Source organism: Sinocyclocheilus rhinocerous, unplaced genomic scaffold, assembly GCF_001515625.1.
Source record: "Sinocyclocheilus rhinocerous isolate Xijiao unplaced genomic scaffold, SAMN03320098_v1.1 scaffold3888, whole genome shotgun sequence".
Lineage (NCBI taxonomy): Eukaryota > Metazoa > Chordata > Actinopteri > Cypriniformes > Cyprinidae > Sinocyclocheilus > Sinocyclocheilus rhinocerous.
Window position 1 is genome coordinate 53,375 of NW_015645580.1, and position 22,201 is coordinate 75,575.

Genomic DNA, 22,201 nt, shown 5'->3' on the forward strand with positions numbered 1-22,201 from the left:
TGTTATAAACTAAGTATGAATGATATAACTGGCATTTTTTTTTCATTGTAATAAATGATGATGATAATAATAATAATAATAATAATAATATCTGGGAAGTATTCAATAATTCAAAAATATTAGTATAGAAACTCCCCAACTAATGCCCCCCGAGAGAATATCAGTCACTTTCACCAGCCAGTACTCATATTGGCATAAAAAGGAAAATTAACAGTTGTTATTATACAAATCTAAAGCAAGTTTAGGTTGTAGAATTCTGCCCAACGAATAGAATGACCACTTATTTTACAATTCTCAGAAAAAAAAAAAAAATAGGGTACTCTATGACAGACACTGTACTAACGTTACAGGCATTCCTTGATGTATAGGATATGATGTAACACAAGTCCTATTTTTATCCAGTTTTTTGTTTTTGTGTGTTGTTCTTTTCCACTTGATCATACACTGGTATTTCCCAGTAATACAAGCTCTATTTGGTTTCTGATAAGTTAAATTATTTGCTGACTCACATCAAATTGAGCTGACTCACTTGGTCCATTATCCCACCATGCCTACCACAGTTCTACAGTAATTTGTTTTAATTATTGGATTATATAGGATGTTTACTCACATCACACATCAATGTTCCTTCTTAAATATATATTATAGAATATAATAAAACTTTCATAGGTTTTTTTTTTTTTTTTTAAGAAAATAGCCATGCCATAATTATTTGAGACTTCAAAATAACTTTTTTAAATTGGACGAGTCTCAAATCCATTAATCATTCTTTGTTTTAAGAGTTTTGTGTTTGTGTACGTGTGTGTGTGTGTGTGTGTCTGGCCTGAACTGCCTGCATAAATTGACGTCAGCTGGATTTGGGTTCTGACATTTCCATACTTAACATGGAAGTTTTTTTTTTTTTTTTTTGGTGGCCTGACATATAAAATTTTCAGAAAAATCTATAAAATAGAACTAATATATATAGGTCAATAGGTCACACATGCGCTGATAGCTCTGAAGTAAACTAACCCTGAAACAGAACCTACTCTGGAGCAGGTCATGTTCAGAGAGTAAGTTGCTATGGCTACTTACCCTGAGAGTTACCTCCATTTTTGGAACAGATATCTGGGCTTATCCACTTACTTATTCCCTGGGTATGTCACATTACCTGCTTTCTGTAATACACCCCAGGCTTGTATGGCTCATATTGTATGATATAGGAGAATATGGAGCTCACACTCAAGAAAAAAAAGAACCAAAAATAAAATTTTACTATCCAAACTGAGAAAAATTCTGCAGTTTGCTACAGTTCCTGTTGTATTGCCAAAAATTCTGATAGCTTGTAATGTAAATCATTGTGATCTTTATAACAGTATAGCAGTCTATTTACATAAAATGCATATAAATGTCATTTGTCACTCTATATAATGTCTCGGTAAGATGATTTTTAAATGCTTAGTTGGTAACACTTTAGTATAGGGACCAATTCTCACTATTAACTATTAAAGTTGTTTATTAGTGTGCCTATTATTAACATTGGCTATTTATTAGTACTTATAAAGCACATATTCTGCATCCCTAATCCTACCTAATACCTAAACTGAACAACTACCTTACTAATTATTAATAAGCAGCAAATTAGGAGTTTGAGGCAAAAGCCATAGTTAATGGTTTCTTAATAGCGAGAATTGGACCTTAAAATAAAGTGTGACCACTTTGTTTTATGATCAAAGCTCAATGATGATTGAGACAAGAGCAAATAAACATTCCTCAAAAGCCTGATGTATCATATTTGATATTCACATTTTTAAATGATTTTTCTAAAAATTAGTGCATGGATAATCAAGTAAACCGAAGTTGTTTGGGTCCAGGTGTTCACCTTGAAATATTACTAACAATACAAAAGTTCTTACGTTTACTTTATAAAAATCAAAAAAGATTTCACAGCAAAAAGATGTGTATAACAGCCAGGTAGTAGATGTTTTTAGAATTATAATAAACAGCCTTTTACTTGCTAAAAAAGTATAAACTATATATCAGACAGAAGGCATGGAGCAGCTCGTGTACAACAGGTTTTTCAGCAAAGTTTTGATCATGTTGATAATTTAGAGGCCTTCAAAATTTGTGTATCAAATATGATACAATATAGTGTGCTGCCTGTATTAGCGTACAGGATACATGTGTTCAGTTGAAAGTCCTGCTAAAAAGCCATGCATATATGTGTACACACACACACACACACACGTCTGGTTTGCTATCCTTGTGGGGACTCTCTATAGGCGTAACGGTTTTTCTACTTTTCTTTTTATTGCCCTACACCTAAACCTACCCCTTACAGGAAACTTTGTGCATTTTTAGATTTTCAAAAAATTTAATTCTGTGTGATTTATTAGCTTGTTTACCCGTGGGGACCTCAATTTAGGTCCCCACCGTGACACGAGTCCCCATGAGTCTGTGTGTATTCAGGTTTAAGTCCCCACCAGAATAGAAAAACAGGTACACACACACACACACAGATTTTAAGATTTAAAAACAAATACATTTTGTAAATCTTATTTTCGTCAAATAAAGAACAGTTTGAGAACATGTGACCAACTAATGGTAAAATACACCCCCATTAGTGTTTCCTATGTACGTAGATAATATCTAATGGTAAAAATATTTCATAGTCTGAAACCAAATATAATTCTGACTTCAGTGGAAATCTAACGTGTAACCACTGCTGAACAAACACTTTTGCTCATGTTTGTTGACAGGCATAAAGTGCACCATATGAAGTAAAATTTTTAACAAAAGAAATGGCATAGAGAAGCATCTACAACAGTTTTACCATTTTATTGGCATTTTAGTAAAAATATACAATGTTGAGGTTTCATATTTTGCAGGAAATCCAAATCACAGGCATTGTTTATAAAAACACAAAAAAGTTGTGAACAGGCAATACTACATGAACTTTGATAACGTATATAGAAAAACCAAACATCATACCACAATTTTACTCCGTTTACTTATGATTGATGGAAGTAAATGGTAAATTAATGTGAGCAGTCAGTTACAGTTTTAGTTCACAGGTATGCCTACGTATGCCAAATCAGAACTAACACTGAGCTGTCCTCGAGCCGTCAGACGTGAATGCAACATCAAAACCTACCAGCAGTTCCAGGAATCATATGTAAATAATGAGGAAAAAAGTCTGTTCTCTCCTAGGGAGGGAGGTTGAAGCAGTTTCCTCTGTCACACACCTACCAAAACCACGTCTTAGAGCGGGTTGGAGTGAATGTCCTCTACAGAGAAGCGATGGCTTTAGCTGCCATCCTCCGGCCCAGTGGAAGGCTCAGGTCTGTGATGGACAGCACAGTTTTGGGTTTTGCCAGCGCCTGAAGCTTCACCAGTTCTGAAATCTGTGAAGACAAATTAAAAGTAATTCATGAAAGACTTTTCATGCTACAACTTGGGGCTGCATGATAACGGTTAAACTGATAATCATGATTATTGCAAAAATGACACCACCCTGCATCTTATTCGCTTAATTATATGCTAAAAGGCTTGTTATCAATGCAAGATAGTGGAAATGTCAACACGGTAACATATTAGTGTAGGGACCAATTCTCACTATTAACTAGTTGCTTATTACATGCCTATTATTAACACACTGGCTGTTTATTAGTACTTATAAAGCATTTATTCTGCATGACCATATTCTACATCCCTAATCATACCTAATACATAAACTTAACAACTACCTTACTTACTAATAATAAGGACCAAATTAGGAGTTTATTCAAGCAAAAGTCGTTTGTTAATAGCGAGAATTGGGCCTTAAAATAAAGTGTGACCAAAAAAGTTTTCAGGATGAATAACCCGTGGGCCAATTTCACAGATGATTATGCTTATTTAATCAAGAGAAGCAGAAATAGTGATCTAATTGTGCAGTCCTTCTAGAAAACTCCATGTATATAAGTGTGTGTGTTGTGCAAGCATTAAGTAGAAGATGATTCCCTCACCATGGTAAAGGGCATAAATTGCAGGATGCTGCCCCGGCTGCCTTGCTCTGAGCACTCCACACACTCCTCGATAAAGCTCTGAACAAACTGTGTGTGAGGGCCTGCTGTCTTAGACCCCAACAGAGAGGAAATCAACAGGAACAAATTTGCTAGAAAAAAAAAAAAAAAAGACAAGAATCTCCTTTGACTCTAATGGCATGACTTGTAAATAAGTAGTATGGTGGTGGAACAAAGATGGTACCAGATGGTAACACCATGTTATTAATCTATCTAGTGGCACTAAATGATCAGCAGAAATACAGCACAAACCTAGCACTCTGTTGAGAGGGTCTCTCATGTTGACGGTGTGAAGCTGAGAGGCAGACAGTGAACTGCTCATGGAACGGTCACCTAGAAAAGATAACATCAGTTACTTTGAGTTGGTGAGTTCTTATTGACCTACATGTAATGTACGTAGAAAAAACAAGGAAATGTGTACTGTCACAGTATCTATCAAAGCAGATTTCACTATATCAAATCCTGTTAACTTCCCTTTCTCAGTTGACTGCGTTAATAAAATCAACACTTTCGTTTCCGGCTCTTCCTTCTTTTTTCAGTAAAAGTGACTAAATAGCCATTGCTTCCAGACACTCCTTATAACAATACTGTTTATATATATATATATTTCTCTATTTCAATTTTCTATCTATACATCCACAAATAGTTAACCTTGATAATGCTAAAAAAAATCTATATTTTTAGTTAAACAACAGTAAGCTTGCATACTGAGTGATACTGCCACAGGAAGCTCAAACCAATCCCAAGCTATGTTGCATTTTTGTGGAGATTTTTGCAGCATTTGCAGTTTTGGATGACAGTTTCTAGATTGACTAATAGATTCAAAAATACCTATACAGAGGGAAGTTAAAAACTGATTTAAATGCAGCTCTTATTGTATTTGTGCAGCTCGTGGCAGGTGAGGCAGGCAGGAAATGACCTGGACTAGACAACATGACAGTCTCATCCTCATTGGAGCTGAGCAGACGCATCAGTTTAGATGGCTGTGTGTCGTCCAAAGGAAACAGGCTGGTGTAATCCTACAATCAATAAAAGAAGAGTTTATTAATTACTGATAACACAAGTGAATCATGGCTGAGTTTAAATTGTAAGAATTATATTCTTAATGGGTAGGACACATTTAAGTATGCAAATGTGTGAGAGAATACACAGAATGACTGAGTTCTGTGTGACAGACCTCTATATCCTCACGTTGTCTCTTGCGTTGTCGTGCTGATGGTTGACCCTTATGATGAGATGAGCAAGAACTGAGAGCACACCACACTGACAACCTATAACACATCGTCATCATCACCTTCATCATTTTTTCATAAAGGCCTTGTGAAATTAAAATAAGACATTTGTGGTTTTTATTTCCTGTCTGTTAGTTTTGAGGTTAACATCTAGATGCTAGTATACTGTGATCCGTTGACAACAGACATTTAAGATTTGGTGTCTCTGCATTAAAGATGGTGAAGGGAGACTTACATCTAGTACGTATGTTTGACCTCATTTAAAATGTTGATTTAACCTTCTGTAACTAAATAAAAAATAAAAAAAATGGAAAGAGAAGACAAGAAGGAAAAAGCCTGACAACTCCCTATCTATCAGAACGGATGTCCGTTTGAATTTTAGACTAAAAAAAAAAAAAAGAGCAAGTGGATTAAAGAAAGCAAGCAAAAAGAGGAATGGGAGTAAAGACTGTGGTTCATTCATACATAAATTTGTCATTCATTTATGAATCAATCCTTTCTACATAAACAAAAAAAATTACCAATCAAAATATGTAAAGAGTTATGTGGCGAGGCTCCATCTGTCTTTCCATATTAACACAAGTACATGACAATGTGGATTTTCCCGTGGTGTCAATAATGGGGTGAACTATGGAAGGATACTGATGTCAGTGTCATGGAGGATATTGTGAAAGATAAGACACTAATGACCTTTGACCAAACTGGAACAAAATAATCATACAGCATTAATGCATCACTGTGGTTATTATAAAGTAGAATTCTACAATCTCTGAGGAAAATTTAAGTGGTGCTCACCACCATGATGCCACAGCAGTGGTTCTCATCTGTCTGACTCAAAGGCCCACTCATAGTCTGACATAACATTCAAAGGCCCCCCTAATATAACTTAAGATATATCCTCTGTTTTTCTGCTGTAATTATGATAAAGCTGCTTGTCTTCCAACGTTTTATAACAAAATTAACTGGGATACTACGGTATATTTACCACAATTTATTTTCTGATTCAAAAAATGTCAAGAACTGTCTGTTCAAAACAATAAAGTTATTAATGGGGGGAAAAAGTAATAGAATTCAGTTTGTTTTAGAATCCATGTAAAGGCAATTCAGAGAATTGTTTCTAAACACATTATAAATGTTAGAAATTTATTGCTGAAAACACGTTACAAAGACTGTGAACTATGTAGTACTGAATTGTGGAGTTAGACCGTTAAAGAGTTTTTCACTATTTTTGGGTTCAGGATTTTTTGGGCGGGCCTGAAATCATGTCTCAATGACGCACTGGAGCCACTGAGCATGGCCCCTCCTCTAAAAACTAGAATAACTATAGCTCATTAGCATCAGTGGTTCGCCCACTCAATCACGAGTTACTGACATTACCGTTACAGCCTACAGTTTGCTAGCTAGCTATGCCTTGATCACATAAATGCATATTATATTACCTGGTTGCGATACTTTTTAAAACAGCTTGGTCTCCTTATTTACATTTTCTAAAAACGATGATATCAAGAAGAGGTGGATTAATTTTGTAAAGAGCCGTGTTGAATGAGAGCTGAGGATCTCCACCAACACCTGCCTCAGCAGTAAACATTTTACACAGGATAGTTTTACAAACTTTCATCAGAGAGAGCTGGGATTCACTGATAATCCGCTGTTATTGGTGAATCCCACGAGTGGGCATGGTTTCAGCGCAGACAGCAGACACGCCCCCAGCATTTGAGAGCAGAGAATACTGCTTATTTTTTCAAGATTTTGATAACTTATTTTATTTACTTGGCAGTTTTTTTTATCATTCAAATTTGGCTGGGTGGTTAATAAAATTTTTCTGTGGTGTGACAAACTCAGAATATATATTTAATATTGCTATACACGGACTTTAATTGTATTTTTTAGTATTTCAGTTAAGTTAGATAATCTTAATATATTAAAAATAATATTAATTATAATTAAGATAATTTAACTCATTCTGTGTACAATTAAATATGTGTGAGCAAATGCTTACACTCGAATACAAAAATCACAAAACTGCAAATTAAGATTCTCTACAACTTTTAGCATTAAGGCCTAGGATGCATCCTACATTCAGTTATCCTTGAGTATCCTTTAATACTGTATGGAAAAAAATGGTCACACGGATTTGGAATGACAAGATGGTAAGTAAAAAATGTTGTTTGTGGTTATCGCTTTACATGTACCTAAAGTTTGTACTGTGTGTGTTAATTTACCATGCTTCTAATGCATAATGCAATTTAAAAAATAAATATATAAATACAAATTTATTTGCAGCTCATACTTTGCAAGGGCTCTTCCTGGTGGGTCTGCCAGGCTGTGCCAGTGTGCAGGGTCTGTGAGGAGACGTGGCAGAATGTGACCCAGCAGGGTGAGGGTGATCTGCTGTGTGTCCAGGCAGAAGATACTGTACAGCAACTCAACCACTCGAGACGCCCACTCCTTACGGGTCTCTTTCAGGAGCTCCTACAACACGAATACACAACCAAGTCTGATAACAGGTACAGTTATTTTCCCATAATCCCTAGTAGTGCAAACCCAGACACATTTACCTTAACCAGGTTGTTAGTAAACCAGAAAACCCCTCCCATATGTAGCAGGTTCTCAAAGAGATGGAATGCATGTGAGTCCACCCAGCCCTTCTCCAGAACCTCCCTAAACTGGGTCTGCAGAGACTGGCGGATGGGCTGGCGGGCTGGGAGAAGGTTCCGGTATGGAATGGGCTCCTGACCCTCGACTGCTGGCCGCAGGGACAGTCCTGTCTGCTGAAATACATCAGCACACATGTGCTCCAAGATAGAGCTCATGATCACCACACTGGAGATAGTGAGATAGAGAGAGAGGGAAAAATACCAGTCTTTGAGGGATATTCAGGGATAATATTCAAGGACCAAGATATGCAGAGTTTACTTTCAATTAGGGATATGCCGGTATCAAATTTTCATGTTGCGATTAATTGATAATGCTTTTATCACGGTATGCAGTATTATCACGATATTGAAATTTAGTTAAAACAAGTGCTGTCATAATACAGTATAACAGGTTTAATATTATCACGGTATGCGGTATTATCACGATATTGAAATTTAGTTAAAACAAGTGCTGTCATAATACAGTATAACAGGTTTAATAACATTTTTCTTATAACAAAAATAACTGAACATTTAAATGCAATAAAGCAATACAGAAAAATTACCGTGATATATCGCATTACCGAATACCGGCACAAGTCTACTTTCAATCAATCAATCAATCAATCATGACAACAACTAGCAATTCACAACTCATGATGTGAGAATGTGACCTGGTGTGTCCAGAGATCCCTTACCGCTCATGGTAGAACTGCAAAGTGTTTTCTCCTGACATGGGAGTCATTAACTGACGAATCATTGTCTGAGGTTTTTCTCTCTCATCCAATCCCAGCATCCGAACATGCGCCACCAGCCATGCCACTGCACAAATGGCCATACTGCACACCTTCCCTTTGATGTTATCTGTGATTTTCTACAAAAACAGAAAGAGAATGAGACTTCTTTAATTACAGTTCATAAAAAAATTTAACTATGTATTCCTACAATATGTTCCAACTAAGATCTTTTCAAATTGTCATATGACTCTGTGAAAATAAGTGCCTTATTGCTTTTAAAAATGCTTTTTGTTAGGACACCATTAACCTCCTCACCTGAACAGCTTCCACTGATAAAACTCCATTCTCCCAGGCATTCAGAACCTCCAGTATAGCTGCTGGTGTACTGAGACATATTTCATGCCATTTCATCTGACTGGAGAGAGAGAGAGAGAGAGAGAGAGAGAGAGAGAGAACACGTTTGACTAACAGATCTTTAAGACAGGAAAAAAAAAAAAAATAATAATAATAATTTGTCAACTTTGAACAGACAAAAACACAAGGTGTGGAGGGCTCATGTAATAAATACCACATACCCATACTAACATTCACAGCTAAAAGCTTCCCCAATTTATTGAAACTGCAAAAACATCAATTTAGAAACTGTAGCTTAACATTTGAAAGCCCACAAATCTCTACTTCAACAATTAATTTGAACTAGAACTTGCAATTTATTAAAACTTTACGTTTTCTTAAAATTGCCCTGTCCCAGGTCTGAATGTGCAAATTCTTCATCATATGCAGTACATACAATGTAAGTATTTTTTTTTTGGTTTAGGTCCCCAAGTCAAATTTGGTAGGCATGCCTGCCAAAAAAATGCTCAAATTCCAGCGTTCTAGACATTTTATTCAAGGAGACACTTACAATTTAAACTAACTACCATGTTATATGGTATTTAGGCAGTTGTTTAAACAGAGTCATTTCAAGACAACAGACCCTTAGGATATAATGTCAGATTATTTATTTAATTTTATTTTATTTAAAACAGATACATTTAATATGTGCATTTCAACACAAATGTTAGTGAAGTCTTAATTTACATATTTCTCTGATAAAAATGCAAGGGTTGTCGATTTAACCTTGATTAAAGTTAATTTGATGCAAATAAGTATGGAAAAAATAATGCATTAAAATTATAAATGCATTTAACACACCCCACACCGGCCCAGACCTGTATGTCATCTTACATTGCATGCAGTTGCTGATGCACATGACTGCATGCAGTTGTTGATGTTCAGAGGGACATTTGTAAATATTTTTGAGTGATGACACAAATAAAAAATGATTCATAAACCGATTCACAGAAATTAACCGAATTTACTAACATCGCTACTAAAGTGGGTGCTATATACTGTAAATCAATGTTTCATGAAGATGTTAATGTGACAGGTGTGATTGATAGACGTAGCTGATGTGAAGCAGCACTTACACAAGCTTCATCTCAGAGGAAGAATTAAGCAGGGCCACCAGACTCTCCACCTTCCCAGACTCAGGTCTGAAGCAGGGGTGGTCTGGATTCAGGGTCTTCCCTTCCTCTGGCATGCACGTTTGCAACCATGTCTCAAAAAAGGGCGTCTCATTTGATGGGCTGGGGTCTGAAAGAATCACCTGGACAGATATGGTGAATGGATGTGATCAGTATAGTAAAGTGTCTGTCATTGCAGGATGTGATTATGAATTATGTAAGAATGTTACACAACTTTATCCGTTTGTGACATCCATCTGCTCTTCAGCTCAAACACTTGCTCTGTATACTTAATATGTGTGTGTGGAGACTGACCTCTGACCCATAGGTCTGAACGACATGACACAGCATGAGGAAGGAAATGTCAAACAGCAGAGCTCGCACTGATGCAGATTTCGCTAGAAAGTACATTCACAGATGTTATAAGTGAAATTGCTCTCAGATCAGATCACACATTCTAACACACTAAAGCTAAAAATAATTAACAAGTTCACACTGCAGATGTGAATGCTTGAGCAATTGTACATACTTAAAATGTGTTCTTCAGTTACTGTGGTGGTAACAAACCTCAATACTTGAGGACAAAATGTACTTCATTTTCCGTTATCATTAAAAAAATAAAAAAAAATACACAAAGATGACAATTAGAAATTTTATTTAAAAAAATGTATATTGCCTAACAAATAAGCCTAACATCCATATATAAATTAATTTATTACCAGGCTGCATGTAATCATAGCAAAATAAAGCACATGACTTACATCCTTCTCCACTGATGTGTTTTGGAAACTCATTCAGCCTGGAAGAGAACAGCAGATATCAATCTCCTAGACACTCTGTTCATGTATTTATTTGGTTTAAATATATAAGCTGATCCTGATGCAGTGTATCCATTCTCTTTCATATTGTCTTACTTGATGAATTTGCGAGCAAAAGACTTGAGTTTTCCAGTCGCTGCCGCAGCAGCCAGTAGCAAATCAAGACTCTTTCCTGAGAGCATGTGACCCAAAACTCCCAGCAGTCCCTCAGGAGACTTAGAATGATCCGCATCCACCGTCTAGACAAACAGAAAGGAAGAAAACCTGTGAGTAAAAGTATTAATTCAGAAATGAAACACCGCTGTGTGTTGCAAGATGCACAACAGTTCTGCTGTGGCTTTATAGGTAATATTTTTGTAGGCAAAATCGGGCAAAAACAGACAATATTGTGTCTAAAATATAACAACTCATGCACTCATGTGATATTGCATCTTTGCTCGTGTGATATTGCTTAACTATATCATATGACCTAAATATGATTTATTTATTTTTTTGACCCAATAACTTGAATTTTAAAGACATTCTCACGGCATTCTATATTCTATTACCTACGTAGGTCTGGGATGGTCAGGTGCATTAAATGTGTTAATTATTTCCACACATAATTTTTTCCATAACTACTTAATGAAATTAATGTGTTAAATTGACAGCCCTAAAAATAATATAAAACCAGCTGAGAACCTTAAGAATGTTGGTGACGGTTGGTTCGGCTCTCAGGATGAGGCCTGGGTTCGGCTGAATATTTGCGTTCTCTGCTGTCCTTAGTCTGGGCGCATGCTCTCTGTCCTCACTCCTGGGAAAAAAAAAAACATGGAACAGAGAGATAAATAAACAAGAAAAATAAGCAAAGAAAAAGACAATAAACAAAAGTGAATGTGACGTGACGTGTAGCCAAGTATGGTGTCCCATACTCGGAATTTGTGCTCTGCATTTAACCCATCCAAGTACACACACACAGCACTGAGAAGTGAACACACACACACCAGGAGCAGTGGCCAGCCATTTTTGCTGTGGTGCCCAGGAAGCAGTAGGGGTTTCAGTGCCTTGCTCAAGGGTCTCACCTCAGACGTGGTATTGAGGGTGGAAGGTCATTTACTCCCCCCACCTACAATCCGTTCCGGTACAGAGACTCGCACCCACGACCACGACTCTCTAACCATTAGGCCATGACTGCCCCCAAAACAAGTCTTTTCTTTCATGTGCATGTTGTCACATTTTAAAATAAAACATACAAAAAAAAAAAAAGGATAAAACATTCTGACCATACCGTTTTGCAGTAAGACTGGCGGTGTTTGCCTCAGACAGCAGGCCCAGTTTATTACACTCCTGCAGTAACAGACTCAAGCAGTCACAGCTACACACACACACACACACAAACAACAGTGTTATAACATGCTCTACCAGTTGAGCGAACACCATGGTATTGAAAAATACCTCGAATGCACTGTCAGATATTTTCAATAAAAGAAGTTTATGCCCATAAAAATCATTAGTCTAGCTTTCTGTGGTTCAGAAACATTGCTAATCATAATTAATACAGGTGGTGTTGACATACTTGCATCTCTGGTCGGCTTTATCGAGCAGTGGAGTGAGATTCAGAAGATATTCAAATGCCACATTCATATCCTCCATAAAATCCTGACAAATATACAAACATGGACAGGTTAGATGGAGTAATTAACATTTTGGACTATGTGGAATGACAAATTTTGATGGCAGACATTTGAGGTGTCAGGTGTTATGAGCAACGCAAATTGGAACTGGAACCAAAAGTTGGAGCTGGAACCAAGAGTTCACACCCTGTAGGTACAGGTGAGGTAAACAGTCAAATAATGGTACCTGTGTCTTTTCCCCTTGTGGGTACTTCTTCAGCCTTAGTAAAACCTGAGGAATCTGAAAATGCAATGTGGAAATAAAACAATGATTAAATGTTTTTACTCCATAAACAACATCTTGACTCTATGTGAACTACAAACAGGCAAAAATAATGTCTAGAACAAAAACACAATAATAATGATAAGGAGCCTTGCTCTTCTATTAAAGTGATAGATGACAAAAAAAAAAAAGAAAAATCTGAGAAACTTCTGTCATAATTTGCTCAACTCATGTTTTTTTCCAAACAAAAAGGAGAAGTTGATGCTGCTTTTCCCATACAATGACAACAAATGCACACAGATGCTGCCACGCTTCAACGAGGACAAATAAAAGCACAATTTTTTTTTTTTAAAAACTCACTTGTCAGTCATGCAGGAGCCTGATTCAAGATGAAAAACTCTTTAAGACATTTATCAAGATCAGTTTTAAGTTAAAAGTCTTAAAAGTAATTATGTTTGTTAAAGTGAATTATGTTCTTAAGTACAAAAGCTGTGGTGTTATCTGACTCTCTTGCCGAAGACACTGATTAACTTTTAACAGTTTTTGTTGCAAATGACTTGGCTCGAGTTTAGTACTCAGCATCCATATTAAAGGCAGAGTAAGTGATTTCTGGTAGCCAATGTTGATATCTGAAATCACCAAAACAAACACGCCCCTACCCCAAAAGGGTCTTGCCCCTATTTTGATAGTTCCGCCCCACATATACGTACACAACACAGGCAACGATTAGTTCTGTGAAACAAAGCAAAACCCAGTTTTCTAATGTGTTTTTGAAAAATCACATACCCTGCCTTTAACATATTTTCAAAGTATTTTAAATAGTTATTTTTAAAGATCTCAAGATGGAGCTCTGTCTTTCCTGCGCTCTCCATAGAGTAAATGCATCCTAATGATATGTGCTGAATGCGTTAAGAAGATATTTGTGATGACTTCTAAGAACATTCTTTTCAGGAATGCAATTTTTTTTTTCAAATTTCCAAAAGAAAAGAAACAGAAAATGCAGTTAAGAAGATTTTTATTCTTAAGAAGGTTTTGTGAATCTGGCCTCAGGTGTGGAACAGCATGAAGGTAAATAAATCACGACAGAATTTTTATTTTTAGGTAAACTATCCCGATAAGTGGCTACTTTTAACATAATCAATATTACAATCCAAAGTTCAAGAGTGATTGGTGACTCAAACACACCTTTAGAAAAGTGAAAGCTGTCCATTTCAGCTCCTCGTTCCCCTCTGGAGATTCAATGAGTCCAGTAAAACAGGCCTTCCAGATCTCCAGCACAAACAGTTGAGCTGGAATACGCTACAGAGAGAGATCACAAAAACACATCGGAAAAGACATACACCACTTCATCTCAACTATGAACACTTGTGTCTGGAGTCACCTGCATCCTCTTGATCATCATGAGCTGCTCTACTAATGGCTGTGTCTCTCCAGTGAGGTTCATGGTTCCCTCCAGCATGATGAAGGCATGGACTGAAGGAAACAAGGTGTGGACCGGTGGATCACTCTGAAGAGACAACATCTGAGGAATGCTATGAAAACACAAAGAATAAATACTATAAAAAACAAACACAAAGAGTATCACAAACCAAATCATTTAATTTTGCTTTTAAATCATGTAGTTTTTAACACTTAAATCATTTACAAACTATCGATTTAATTATTGGTTCCTTGGCTATTTTCATGGTGAGTAACAAGTAGAAATAGTATACAAGAGCAATTTTGCTTTAGATGAATACTGTAAAGTGGATTCAGGGTTAAAATTCTCTTCATGTAATGTTATATTCTAAGGCACATTTATAAAAGATACTTAAATGTCCTAATTGAACTATGGACTAATCCTGGCTTAACCTACGTCCTGTCTGTGAAACCAGGCCATAAAGTGGGAATATGCTTCCTAGTGAGTCACAAGCATTGTGAAACTAGCTGATTGACTTAATGGACAAACTGCATTAAAATCACTGTGATGTTGCTTAATTTTATTATTGTCAGGCAACATCTTCGTGAGTAATCAATTTATTGTCCAGCTCTAACATAATTGCACCTCAAACAGTGAGTCTGAGTTCTTTCTGGATTCTCACCTCTTGACCAATGAAACGCACTCCTCAAGATCCTCCTTCAGCGTCTGATTGGTCACAGCATTGAGATTTTCTGACAACTTGAGCAAAGCTTGCTCTACATTGGTCCAGGATGCTTATGAGACAAGAGAAGACATGGACGTTTAAATAGGATATAATGATTATTATATTTATTATTATTTATTAGATTATTATCAAGATACAATGTTTTTTTTATATGACATAGTCATTCAATAAACAATACATTTATGTGGGTAAATGTTAAATGTTATGTTTAAGTCTACAAAAACATCTGATTGGTGATGCAAACAATTTAGCAATTTGATTCCTGAAAGAGAGTGTTTAAAAGAAATGATTTGTGAAAATTAGTCAAGACTCCTCACTGATTGTCACACTGATTCTCATTCATTGTGAGTCACGCTGATTAATAAGCTGATTCTGGCCATTAAAAGGTTATTTTGGGAATGGAATACTAGATGACTACTTACTGAGTCCTGTGATGTAGAAACAATTTTCTTTTAATAGTAAGTGAAAAAACTGCAGGTATTATGCAATAAACAGCAGTACGCTGCAGTGTCAAATGGCCTCATCATGTTGCAAGTGACAGTGGGCAAGAGTGCCTCAAAAATTGGATGACAAAACCACAGTACAAAAATAAAAGCAAATATTGTGAAATTTGAGATTAAACGGTGTATAAATTATTAATTTTTCTAGAGTGAAACTGTCCATCAGTGACATTAGTGGTTAAAGTTTTACGTTAAAGAAAATACATACAAAACTGCTTAAAAACACTAATTTGGTAAGAGTTATACTTGATTTGAATAAATACTACATTAAATACATTGTTAATATAATATACAAAATGTTATTGTACTAGCGGTTTTAGATGTAAGAAATTTTTTTGTTATTACTTGTGCTTGGAAAATGGGTCAACATTAAATGACAGTGGAACATTAATTTACATTCAGAACATTTTTCAGAGCATTGACGAAAATCAATCAATCAGTTATTACTGATTATCAAATCAAAGGCTCCAATTTAATTAAATAAAAGTAATGTGCTGTGTTTCAAAGCAAAGCATGGCACTGTATTCACACAAGCAATTCGTTATCTGGTCTATTCAGGTTCTGAGAGCTTCTTAGTTCACAGTAAATACATCTTTGCATGTACAGTTTAACATGCATTTAGGAAAACAATGTGCTCTAGGTTCAATTTAGATATTTGAGTGAGTGAGTGACGTGATGTGTAGCCAAGTATGGTGACCCATACTCGAAATTTGTGCTCTGCATTTAACCCATCCAAGTGCACACACACAGTTTTGAACACACACACCCGGAGCAGTGGGCAGCCATATTGCTGCAGTGCCCGGGGAGCAGTTGGGGGTTCGGTGCCTTGCTCAAAGGTCTCACCTCAGTCGTGGTATTGAGAGTGGAAGAGGGTGCTGGTTATTCACTCCCCCCACAGACAATTCCTGCCGGACCTGAGACTCGAACCCGCAACCTTCAGGTTACAAGTCTGACTCTCTAACCATTAGGCCACGACTTCCCATTTGCATAATATCCAAACATTTTTGTGGGCAGAAGATTACAGCATTTCAGTAGTACTCCACCAAAATAAAAGCTCTAAAAGGCGAGGATTTGAAAAGTTAAAATCTTAAGGGTTTGACAGCTTGAAAGCAAAGAGTTTAAGACATAAATATTAGTATTGCAGCTTGCAGTCTAAAACTATTATCAGAATTATCAAATTTATTTTTATTTTACAGTAAAATTGTAATTGAAAACAGTAATTGCCTATATTTATTAGGGGCCAAGCACCGAAGGTGCTAAGGTACCTATTGTACCAGTTCCCTATCTGTCGGTCACTACGAGTTATGTTGTGACGACATTAGGGGTCTAACTTGGGAGCCCAATAATTTCTGAGTTTAAGAGAAAACGCCAATGAAAATTGGCCTTGCTCAAAGGTCTCACCTCAGTCGTGGTATTGAGAGTGGAAGAGGGTGCTGGTTATTCACTCCCCCCACAGACAATTCCTGCCGGACCTGAGACTCGAACCCGCAACCTTCAGGTTACAAGTCTGACTCTCTAACCATTAGGCCACGACTTCCCATTTGCATAATATCCAAACATTTTTGTGGGCAGAAGATTACAGCATTTCAGTAGTACTCCACCAAAATAAAAGCTCTAAAAGGCGAGGATTTGAAAAGTTAAAATCTTAAGGGTTTGACAGCTTGAAAGCAAAGAGTTTAAGACATAAATATTAGTATTGCAGCTTGCAGTCTAAAACTATTATCAGAATTATCAAATTTATTTTTATTTTACAGTAAAATTGTAATTGAAAACAGTAATTGCCTATATTTATTAGGGGCCAAGCACCGAAGGTGCTAAGGTACCTATTGTACCAGTTCCCTATCTGTCGGTCACTACGAGTTATGTTGTGACGACATTAGGGGTCTAACTTGGGAGCCCAATAATTTCTGAGTTTAAGAGAAAACGCCAATGAAAATTGGCTAGAATATTTTGCACGCTGAGCCACTCCCCGTGCACACCTGTTTATAAGGCGACAGCGCACGTCCACTCATTCGATTTTTGCTTCGGAGACAAGTGGTTGTATGAAAAGCTGTTATACTCCACAAAGCCATTCATCTGCTGTGTGTTGGGAAGCTGCTCTGGTTGCTGGTATGGCGTGAACAGCGGTGTCCCTTTCAGCGATTCCTCTGGCGTTTCAACTAAACGAGCAGATTTCCTAAAAGAGCAAATCACGGACAATTCGCGTCTTTTTAAAGACGTCGTTTTGTCCGTATCCTCTTGGTTGCAGTTGTTTCCTGTCCTCTGACAACGGCCACGAGCTTTGTCTTCCGTGTCTGGGCATTCAGCACGCTGAAGACACGTTCGTGGATGGTTCATGCCCACACTGCGAGTGCATGACCATAGCAACGCTGCGATCGCGTCTCTCTGTTCTTAAAGGGAAAAGAGCAGACCCCTCTGTCACTACCCATCCCGGTTTTTCTGCCACGAGCAGAGGACCGCCGGCTAGTGCTCTGGGAGATTTGAGGGTGACAGTGAGAGCTTTTCCACCGGGCCACGCCCCACAGACCTCTCATTCCTTCCGCAGCGCTTGTCCTGTGCGGCTGCTGAGTGATTCTGCTGGGATGTCTTATAGCGGTCCCAGCATTTCATTCGGTGTGCCACCAGGGGATCAGATGTCGATTGCAGCATCGGGGGATGGGCTATTGTCCTCTGAGGATGAAGATTCGGTGGGGCTGCCCACCTTGGGTGTTGTCGCCACTGCCGAATCGGACCCAGAGTTGACGGCCATGCTTGCCCGGGCAGCTGTGAGCATCAGGTTGGGGGGGAATACACTCAGGAGGAGGGCCGGGCGTAGAATCTTTTTCTTTCTGTTCCGCCGTTGGCTCGATGGCCAGCGGTAACCACATTGTCAAAGAAAGAGCAGTTTCCTTTTCCTCCGGGTTGCAAGGCTCATGGGTTGACAGTGAGAGACGCACCACTTCCTCATTCTCACCCACAACGCCCCCTATCGCCAGTGGCTTAGAGATGGCCTCTCTTGACACAACGCCTCTCCACGCGTCTCTGGCCAGCCCCTCTGGAGACACGGGGAGTCTTGCTGTGATGACTCGGAACGCGATGCCTTCTGGGCCACCTAGCACAACTCTCCATCACTGCACCATTGCGGGTACGTCGACTGTCCCTTTGGTGCCGCTCGTATGGAGTTTGGGAGCGTGGCTTGCGCTACATAACGTCGCAATTTTGACGCCACCATTTTGAATTTTGTCATAAATTGTAATATCTTTTAAACAATTTGACATATCTTCACAAAAATTTACACATATCATCATCAGAATTAGGGCTGAACGATTTTGGAATCATAATTTTTAACGATTTTTTTTACCAATATTGCGATTTAATATGCAATTATTTTTTAAAGCTCTTTATGTTCTGTATTATTCAACAAAGACAAGCTATAAATCATTGTATAGTATTACCAACACAATATTAGATAGATTAAACATAAATGTTCTTTTCTGTAGGCCAGGTCTATATGTTGCGATGAAATTAGGTGATGCATGAATTGATATGAATGACATTTTTATTTAACAACTACAATCACAGTACATTGACTGATTTGTTGAACTTCCAACATTGTAAGCATGATAATTATGTTTAAATAAGCCTGGTGTAAACATTAATATGAAAGTCAGTAACAAATCACACAAACGAAAGCAGATTGCAGAAATATAAAAACAAATCTGTTGCATTACCACACTACTTTAGGTAATTCAAAGTCACTGTAATAAACATATGTAAACATGTGCACTGCACTTTTTAAACACTGTCTGTTAACTTTAGACCAGTGGTTCTCAAACTTTTTTGGTCGCGCCCCCCTTTAAACCTATAAAAAAATCTTGCAGCTATATTTATTATTAAAATTATTGTTATTATTATTCAATTAGATTGGGTTCCTGAGACAATACCAAAGTAAAAAGTATTGTGTGTCTACTTTTAACATCCAGCTACAAATAAAACACGTACTAAAAAAAGAGATAAAATATTTTATCTATTTACTAGCATGTCATGTGACCATTAACCAACATCAGAGAACTGCAAACGTGAATGTGTTGTTAAATTATTTAAATATTAATTTGAAATCTAAGGGAATACTTCAAGTAAATATTTCCCATCTAAGGGGTTTGGGTGACAAAAAAGATTGTGAACCACTGCTACAGCCTACACTGTTTGATAGATACGTTCATGAATGAACAAGCACCAAATAAGGTGAATTAATATTATGTACAATGTTGCTTAATTTTATAAAAGCAACAGAACCTTTGTAAATATGTCATAAAGATAATTATTATTGTAAATCCTTAGTAAATACACACACCTTGTTCCTCCAGGCGTGCGATGTGCACTAGGGCTCTGTTCTTGGTGCTGTGTAACAGATTGGTCATGCGCCCAAGGCAGGCTCTCAGACTGTTTTCTAACACAGGCAGAGCGCCGGACTCCCGCAGTCTCTCACAGTACCACGCACAGCCCTGCAGGAGCCAAACCATGGTACACAGCATGGCGCGGCACAGCCCGATACACTCCTCCGCCTTTCCGTGGCAGCTTCAGGTGGAAAAAAGAAGAGAGAAAACATATTACCTGCATCCTAGAAAAACTGCATCTCACTGACTTTTGCATGGAGAGATGCAACTGATTAACAGATGGATACCTGAGTCGGTTTGAGGACATATCCATAATCTCAAGTAATGATTTGATACATAATTCCCGTGAAAAGTCATCAAACTGTGGGTGAACAAATGAACATAGTCTGGTTATTAAAATTCAATTGAGTGAAAATTGTTTAAATGAAAAAAAAAAACATGAAAAAAAAACATACCTTGCTGATTGCAGTCAGCACACTAGAATATGACACCATCTACAGGTGGGAGAGAGAAAATCATGCCATCAAAAACAAGTCAAGAAGTTGTGCTGGACCAATAGTATATATACACTGACACCTAGTGGTGTAGTGATGTACAAGTTTACAGTTCCTGGTGTTGTTGTAGAAATTTGCTGTTAGCAAACAGCATGTTTTGTGAGCAAGAATTTTGTGAGCATTTATTCTTTGAGCAAATGTGGCAAATAACAAGCTATGATAAGTCAAGTAAGTATTTCGTAACAATCAACATGCCAAATAAAAAAAGCTTTTATTGGGCTACTGATGAGACTTATGTTTTCACCTGTGAACTGATGGCATACTTCAGGTAGGACAGGATCAGAGGGTTAGGTGATGGGCCAATCATAGCCTGCTCCAGAAGAGCTTCTGTATCAGGAGAAACAGTAATCACATCTTAACAACCACACAACAGAGTGTTATCTAACACAGCGACTCTGGAAAGCTGCAGGTTTTCTGTCAGGGTTTTGGATAGCAAAGACCATATTGTGCATACCATATTGTAAAAAAATTTTTTTCTTTTCTATTGGATATTAATGAACCCCTGGCAGTTCATATTATTTATATCTGTGTGTCAGAAGGAAATATCAGTTAACATTTCCAAACATTCTTATTGCCATTAATTGTAAGAATCCAGTGATTATTGCACCAAGATCAAGATGAAAAAAATGCCGCAAAGTGAGGATGCTTTCAAAAATAATGTCATAGATTTTATTTATCAATTAGGCCTAACTTCTATTAACTAAATCAAATCAATATTGATTTATTTATTTATTTTATGTTATTTATTTATTATGTTTTAACGCCATATCAGCAACAATTGCTATATTCATGGCAACATTAACAATATCATTTCAATACATCATTTATAATAATATAACCTTTTCTTAAAAAAACAATCATTATACAAAAACATACAAGAAACAACAATAGTACTGATAAAAATCACATGCAGTCTTTCAGTTTAATCAGTGATAAAAATTCTAAAATTCTTCCAGGAAAGACTTTTTAAAATATGTCTTTTAGTATATTTTCTGAATAATATCATTGTTGTCTAATATCATTTTAAATTGGACATTCTATTGAAATATGTTTAACACTCAAAAAGATTCTTACGCAAGTCACATACTGGTTTATCTTCTCATTTCAATAAATATGAATGAGTGAGTCTTGAATGTCCAATTCAACATCTTGAATATACAACCTGGTCACATCCATTTTCAAAACAGTAATGAAACTTCCTTTCATTTTATACTGGATTCACCTCATATAGTTTGCTGTATATGCATTCATTCTATTCCATTTGTCATTTATTATTAATGTACAGATTCAATAAAAGTTTTACATCAGATACTGTAATATTACATTCTGTTATTTCCAACTGAAGAGCTTCCTTAGCCACTTTATCTGCTTTTTCATTGCCGACCAATCCCATATGGCCGGGTATCCAACAAAAAATAATGTTGAAATCTTGTTTATTTAAAAAGTCAACTTTTTCTAGTATACTAATAATTGTAGGGTGTTCAGTTTTCAAAGACTCAAGTGCTTGTAGGCAGGACATAGAATCTGTGCAAATTAAGAAATGACATTGCTGTTCCTTTTCTATTTGTTCTAGAGCTAACAGTAATGCATAAGCTTCAGCTGTGAAAATTTAACTTTGTCCAGGGATGCTCTTGCCAAAGCGTTTTGACCCAATCACTACTGCGGCAGATACATGTCCATCTGACTTTGATCCATCTGTGTACACTGGTACATGAGATGGTTAGCTGCATCTTATATTCAAGAATTCCTCCTGATAAACATTCAGATGATTTAGCTTTTTT

General features: G+C 37.0%; 1 protein-coding gene across 1 annotated transcript in view; it reads right to left on the reverse strand.

The window, feature by feature from the left end:
* Nucleotides 1-2,798: 2,798 nt before the first annotated feature.
* The window catches only part of LOC107706820 (mediator of RNA polymerase II transcription subunit 24-like), a 28,365-nt gene continuing 8,962 nt past the window's right edge, over nucleotides 2,799-22,201 (reverse strand). The window contains exons 3-26 of the mRNA XM_016510653.1: nucleotides 20,665-20,747; nucleotides 20,322-20,360; nucleotides 20,154-20,227; nucleotides 19,824-20,047; nucleotides 14,928-15,039; nucleotides 14,228-14,378; nucleotides 14,032-14,145; nucleotides 12,811-12,864; nucleotides 12,527-12,609; nucleotides 12,239-12,325; nucleotides 11,653-11,764; nucleotides 11,068-11,210; nucleotides 10,915-10,952; nucleotides 10,469-10,551; nucleotides 10,118-10,296; nucleotides 8,964-9,063; nucleotides 8,610-8,785; nucleotides 7,834-8,098; nucleotides 7,566-7,747; nucleotides 5,221-5,314; nucleotides 4,963-5,062; nucleotides 4,296-4,376; nucleotides 3,987-4,135; nucleotides 2,799-3,383 (exon numbers count right to left, since the gene is read on the reverse strand). Coding sequence (XP_016366139.1) covers nucleotides 3,267-3,383; nucleotides 3,987-4,135; nucleotides 4,296-4,376; nucleotides 4,963-5,062; nucleotides 5,221-5,314; nucleotides 7,566-7,747; nucleotides 7,834-8,098; nucleotides 8,610-8,785; nucleotides 8,964-9,063; nucleotides 10,118-10,296; nucleotides 10,469-10,551; nucleotides 10,915-10,952; nucleotides 11,068-11,210; nucleotides 11,653-11,764; nucleotides 12,239-12,325; nucleotides 12,527-12,609; nucleotides 12,811-12,864; nucleotides 14,032-14,145; nucleotides 14,228-14,378; nucleotides 14,928-15,039; nucleotides 19,824-20,047; nucleotides 20,154-20,227; nucleotides 20,322-20,360; nucleotides 20,665-20,747 — 2,840 coding nt within the window. The 3' untranslated portion in view covers nucleotides 2,799-3,266. The remainder of the gene's footprint in view (nucleotides 3,384-3,986; nucleotides 4,136-4,295; nucleotides 4,377-4,962; nucleotides 5,063-5,220; nucleotides 5,315-7,565; nucleotides 7,748-7,833; nucleotides 8,099-8,609; nucleotides 8,786-8,963; nucleotides 9,064-10,117; nucleotides 10,297-10,468; nucleotides 10,552-10,914; nucleotides 10,953-11,067; nucleotides 11,211-11,652; nucleotides 11,765-12,238; nucleotides 12,326-12,526; nucleotides 12,610-12,810; nucleotides 12,865-14,031; nucleotides 14,146-14,227; nucleotides 14,379-14,927; nucleotides 15,040-19,823; nucleotides 20,048-20,153; nucleotides 20,228-20,321; nucleotides 20,361-20,664; nucleotides 20,748-22,201) is intronic.